This window comes from Microtus oregoni, unplaced genomic scaffold (genome assembly GCF_018167655.1).
Source record: "Microtus oregoni isolate MIOR12 unplaced genomic scaffold, Mior012 000004F_ref0000308, whole genome shotgun sequence".
Lineage (NCBI taxonomy): Eukaryota > Metazoa > Chordata > Mammalia > Rodentia > Cricetidae > Microtus > Microtus oregoni.
In genome coordinates, this window is record NW_024543063.1 from 29,731,283 (window position 1) to 29,737,282 (window position 6,000).

Consider the following 6,000-nt stretch of genomic DNA (forward strand, 5'->3'; position numbering starts at 1 on the left):
AGACCTCAGCAGGAAGGAGCTGAGAGCATGTGTGTGGAAGGCCAGGCCTCAAGGCAGCCAGCGGAGAGAGCGCCAACACTGGCACCTGCTTTGACCCGACAGGGAAGTGGCAGAGTGGCCGGCGTCCTACTGGGTGACAGGGTTCACCCTTAGCTGCTCAATGTGGAAAGAGGAGCCAAGAGAAAGACTGTTTTTCTCAAAAATACAGGGGGCAGAGGGCAGGGAGAGACAAGCAGCTGGGGGGGGGGGGGGATCTAGGTGCTTAAAACAGTGGCAGCCAGGCTGTATGACCTGGTGACATACATGACCCCACTCTGCCTAGCTAGCAAATCTCAGTGTCACCCTCAAACCGAGCTCTCAAGGGAGTGGGCTTGGCCAAGGCCCAGGTTTCTCACAGTGCATTCAGCTGGGCCTGCAGAAGACTGTCCAAAGCCGCCCAGAAACACCTGCAGGCTTCCTGGCCTCTGCCTGACCCTCCACTCAGTGCCCAGGCAGCCACCACTGAACATGGACAGGGGAATCAGGGCAGCCTTGGGCTGACATCATGTCCTCTCAAAGAAACACAGTAGTCAGAACCCCGAGACTACAGCAGCAGCAGCAGCAGCAGCAGCAGCAGCAGCAGCAGCAGCAGAGAAGCTACAAACATCCCTGACTTCCCGACCTAACTGTTCTTCTAACCACCTCTCACAACCCTTAGACACAAAGGATGGCAAACAATCCCCAACCCCCGCCACTCCCTTTCTTCCAGCCTCGCTGGGGAGATCACAGCAGGCTTACAGCCTCAGAAAAGGTCTCCTGTTCCCAGGGCCTTGCCACCACCCCACCACCACCACCACACACAAGTTAGCCCTGCAAGCTGAGCAGACTGAGGGACCCAAGCCACTGACAAACAGGTTCATTTTCACTACTGCTGGAGGGCCCAGGGCATATAGTTCACTCTTTGTAGTGTTTACAGTCACAATCTGTTTCTATTGTGTTTGCACTCCTGCGGGCAGCCACAACAGAATTCTACACAGGACTCTACTTTCTTTAAGGAGGCTAATCTTACAGTGTAGATGAGGCTATTGCTGGGCTTTCCCTGGCAGTCCTCCCGCCTCCACTACTGTTCTTCTGAAGCAGGATCATATAGCCCAGGCTGGCCTGGACTTGAATGTCATATGTATGAAAAGGTAACCTTGAATTCCTGATCCTCCCGCTTCCACCTCCCAAGTGCTAGCATGACAACCTATGTCATCACACTTAGTGCAAACGGCCTTTCTGAAATTGCACACCTATCACTGCTAACCTGCTGGCACAGGTAACAACACTGTGCACGGAAGCCTCTTGCTAGCCTTCAAAAATCACGGCGACACTTCCCAACAAGGGATCAGGGAGGAGTGGGGAGCCCAGAGCCTACCCTGTCAAACTCAGGTGAACCGCCAACCTGATCAGGGAGGAGGGGGAGCCCAGAGCCTACCCTGTCAAACTCAGGAGCACCTCCAGCCTGATCAGGGAGGAGTGCGGAGCCCAGAGCCTACCCTGTCAAACTCAGGAGCACCTCCAGCCCAATCAGGGAGGAATGCGGAGCCCAGAGCCTACCCTGTCAAACTCAGGAGCACCTCCAGCCCGATCAGGGAGGAGTGCGGAGCCCAGAGCCTACCCTGTCAAACTCAGGTGAACCGCCAACCTGATCAGGGAGGAGGGGGAGCCCAGAGCCTACCCTGTCAAACTCAGGTGAACCGCCAGCCTGATCAGGGAGGAGTGCGGAGCCCAGAGCCCTGTCAAACTCAGGAGCACCTCCAGCCTGATCAGGGAGGAGTGCGGAGCCCAGAGCCTACCCTGTCAAACTCAGGAGCACCTCCAGCCTGATCAGGGAGGAGTGCGGAGCCCAGAGCCTACCCTGTCAAACTCAGGAGCACCTCCAGCCCTCTCACCATCATGGACTTTACCCTCCACACCTCACCTACTTCCTTTACTGGCAGTTGGCTACCAGGAACCCTACTATGACACCACCGTGGGATACAGAGCTGGTATGAGTGTCCCCAGGGTTTTCCCATAGATGGCTCATTAACAGCATCCAAGATCCCAACACAAACCCAGAAGGACCCCCCCCCCCCCCCTGCAGACCTGTCCCTCGGGAGCTATGCAAAGAAGATACACAGATACACAGCCAGAAACAAAGACCTCACTGGATTCTGGCTCACTCTATTTCAGGGGTTGAGGGATTTTTCTCTGCTGCTTTCTTTCTTTTCTTCTTTCTACATCAGTTATCTAGCACCTGTTTTTTCCAAAGCCAAGGTACCAGGATGCTAATCTTCCAAGGTTATGATGAGAACTGAGAGTAGGAGATGAGCGGTGAGGGAGGGAGGGTCACTAAGCAAACGGAAGAAAACAAGGTGGTACTTGGCACCAGTGGAGGCACTGTGCCACTACCTCCCGGTTGCATGTCTAGACGGTACTGGTTCCCTCCAAACCAGCCAAATGAACTGGCAAGCCAGCTTGTCATGGGACGCCCTCTGCAGGACAGCATAGCCCCTACTGTTCTCCTGCTGAGTGTCCCCCATCAGCAGTCCCTCCCTAGTTCTTAGAGAAGCCCCTCCCCTAGTGTCTCCTTCAAGAGCCCAAATGACAAACATCTGCACCTGGGGCCCAGCACAAGGGTGCAGCACAGGTAGCAGCTCCCAGGAAGAGTGATGGGTACCTCAAGCACTTAGGCAGTCCATGAAGGAGCCCTGAAGACTCTCGGAGCTCACTGCTCTCCTGCTGGGAACCCTTCCTGTGGCTATACTTCAGCCAGAGGCAGCTTCCTTTCCACAGAAAGCCTTTCCTCTCCTCAGCAGCTCCATCCACTGCCAGCATACCAGGGCCCCAGGGAAATGTAACATGATTAAACTTTTAAAGCATTTAAGATGCTCAAAGGGAAGGCATTCTTGAAGTGCAAATCATCAGTTTAGGGAGGAAAGAGTAAATATGGCAGGGGGAGATACCTATACAAATGAAGTGCAATTGTAAACACCATGCACAAATTGCTTTAACATAGCGCCTCAGCACTGCGGAATCTCGGCACTGAGTGCCGGCTTTTCCAGCAAATGCTGACAGTTGGTTTTCAACTTCTTAGTTCATTCAATCTGCAGTCTGAGGTGAGCTGACTTTCTGGGTTTTGCTAAATGAAGAACAGCGGTTCTGAGAGGAGTTGTTTAGCAGGCAGGGCACACCGCGCACAGCCTGGCCTGGCTGCTGAAGCAGCAGAAATCCTAACAAGATGCCCTCAGACAATCCCCAAAGCACAATCCTGAAGCTTGGGGCCCCATGGGAGAAAAAAAAAAACACTAGGGCATAAAGAAACTAACAGAAGATAGGACAATAGTCCTGCTACAAGCAGGACCAAACACAAGAAGAAATGCAGCCTGTGTGTCTGTAAATAAATAAATAGCCCCAGGTTTTCAATAACTCCACTCTTCATACTACACATGCATGGGGTACAAGCTAAACAAACCCCAAATTTTCTCCTATCATGAGGATGAACTAACTAAAGGATTCAAGACGGCACTCCACGGTTCTGGGGCATCCTCTCCTCTCTCAGGGTCCACCCCGCTACATGAATGAGAACACAAAGCCTACAGCATTTGCATACTCTTTAAACCAGGATACTTCCAGTCAGGATTACATTTTATAGCTCACTGACAAAACAGAATCCCAGGTCCTCAATCCACATTTAACTGTTTATCTCCCCCACTTTTTTCTGCATGCAGGACACAAAGAAGTCCTGGGCTTTCTTCAAACTGGTTTTCTTAAACCTAAAGCTCATGCCTCAGCGGCATCTAGAGGACTTTTTTTTTGGGGGGGGGGGGCAGCCAATTGTCTGTCCACTGAAGCCCCTGGAGGTAGGGCAATAACCCCCCCGGGGGCTGATGCCACAGGTGCCTCTCTACATACCTGTGCCAATTCAATACTTTGTCAATTTGCTTTACTTCGTGAGCATAGGGAAAAAAAAAAACATTGCCAGCAGCCAGGCTATTCCCAAGGTGGGGAATGTCTACTGGGGAAGTAAAGTTGGTATACACCACACCTGCTTAAAGCCACTGTCTTTCTCCAAATATAAATAAATAAATAAATAAAACGGGGTTGCTTAAAAACTAGCAGGGGCTCACAACACACTAATCATTCAGAAAGCAGAGCTGGGAGTCAGTGTCCAGGCCACACAAGCCAAGCACTGTTTCCACTTTCGCTGTTGCAAATAAAAATGAATCACGAAATCCTCCAAGAGCCGAATAAGACACTGCCACCTCCCTCGCTCTATACCTGCAGCTGGAAAACTTGAAGATGCCGGAAGGGAAAGGGAGTTAGCCAAATGCACTTGACATTCAGGGTCTGACTAGGGGTAAAGTCGGCTCAGTGACAGTCCTTCCTACTCAAGACCCTATCCCTATCTCCCGCAGCCACGGCCACTTCCACCCCATCTTTTCCGGTCGCGTAGTGTCACTCGGCATCGAGTAAGGAGGGTTACAGGGCTTTGCAAAAGAAAGCTATGCTTTGAGGCTCATTAGCTAGAAACACATCACAGAACCCTCCGGAGAGGCAACAACTGCCCAGAGTAGACAGCACCAACACACCAACAAGGAGCTCACGTTCTAGGTACCCAAGCCTAGCGCCGAATCAGGACCTACGAGCTCTAAGCAACCCGTGGTCCCCACGGCCTCACCACTCGGTCCTCAGAGTGGGACCCATCAGAAACACACACGGGGGCACTTGGGGCTAGAAATGGCAAGTGCAAGAGGTTAGACAGTTCCCGCTGCAGTGCAGGGTCAAGACCGGAGGTGGGCAGTGCAGCAAGTAGGAGGGGAGGTCTGGCAGAACCACTAACTGAGTGCAGGGTGAGGGGTAGCGGGTGAAATCACGCCTCTGATCGCTCGAGCACCGGGGTTCTGGCGGGTCCGAGATACCCATGATCCCGGAGCAGGACGTCGAGGGTCGGAGTTCGAGCTGGGAGGAGTGTGGCTCTCAGGGAGCACAGGGTCTCAGGTGACAACGATCCCCAAAATCCCAGAGCAGGGAATGGGGGTCCTGGGGCGAACGAGGTAGAGTGCAGAGGAGGGGGCAGGGAATCTGGCCCCTACGTTCGCGGCACAGGGAGCGGAGAGCGGTGGATCCACAGAGACAACAGTGCCCAAGATCCTTGCGCAGGGCAGTATGTGGCCTCGGGTGCCCGCGCCCCCCGTGCAGGAGGCAAGTCGCTGGACCCAGAGCCCCTGGAAAGCCGAGCAGGGCCGGGCTCGCACTCCTGGCCTGAGGGCCCGAAGGAAACTTGACTCGCGCGTCCGGGCCAGGGTCCCCGCGCCTGCTGCCCGGAGCCGGCACCACTCTCGGTGCACGGCGCCTCCCAGCCGCAGGCCCGGGTCGGCGCACAGGCCTCGCGGCACTCACCTTCCTACCGGCGCCGCCCGCACCCGCGGCCAGCGCGGAGCCGCCCCCCGAGTACATGTAGTAGGCGATGCCCAGCACCCAGAGCAGCGCGAAGCACAGCAGCATCCGCGAGCGCCGCCGCATCCTCGCACTGGGCGGCCGCCGGGCAGCTGTCGGCGCGGCGGGCGGAGCGCGCGGCAGGCGGAGCGCGGGGCGGCGGCGCGGGAAGACGCGGCAGCGGGCGGCGGGCGGCGCTCAGCGCCCGGCAGGAAGCGGCGGCCCGGCGGCGAGGTCAGGGAGCAAAGGGCGACCAATCGACGCCGAGGGGCGGGGCGCGAGGGGGCGGGGCCACGTCTCCATGGCAGCGGCGCCCCGCCCACCTCGCTTCTCTGGGAGTGGCAGGTGGCGGTCTCTGAGGCTTGCAGGAGGATTCCCAAAGACCTGAAGTGGTCCTAGTCCGGTCTGCAGAGGACGCCCTGACATCTATCTCATTTGTTATTTGAGCAAGTATTTGGATTTTTATTTTTTCTTTTTTTTTTTAAGTATAAGGTCTCATTCTGTAACCAAGACTGGCCTCGAACTCACTCACCATCTAGCCCAAGCTGGCCTCAAGCTCAC

The 6,000-nt window shown here is 55.3% G+C and overlaps 1 protein-coding gene across 1 annotated transcript in view; it reads right to left on the minus strand.

The window, feature by feature from the left end:
* The window catches only part of Galnt2 (polypeptide N-acetylgalactosaminyltransferase 2), a 122,494-nt gene extending 116,855 nt beyond the window's left edge, over nucleotides 1-5,639 (minus strand). The window contains exon 1 of the mRNA XM_041650317.1: nucleotides 5,404-5,639. Coding sequence (XP_041506251.1) covers nucleotides 5,404-5,526 — 123 coding nt within the window. The 5' untranslated portion in view covers nucleotides 5,527-5,639. The remainder of the gene's footprint in view (nucleotides 1-5,403) is intronic.
* Nucleotides 5,640-6,000: the final 361 nt, after the last annotated feature.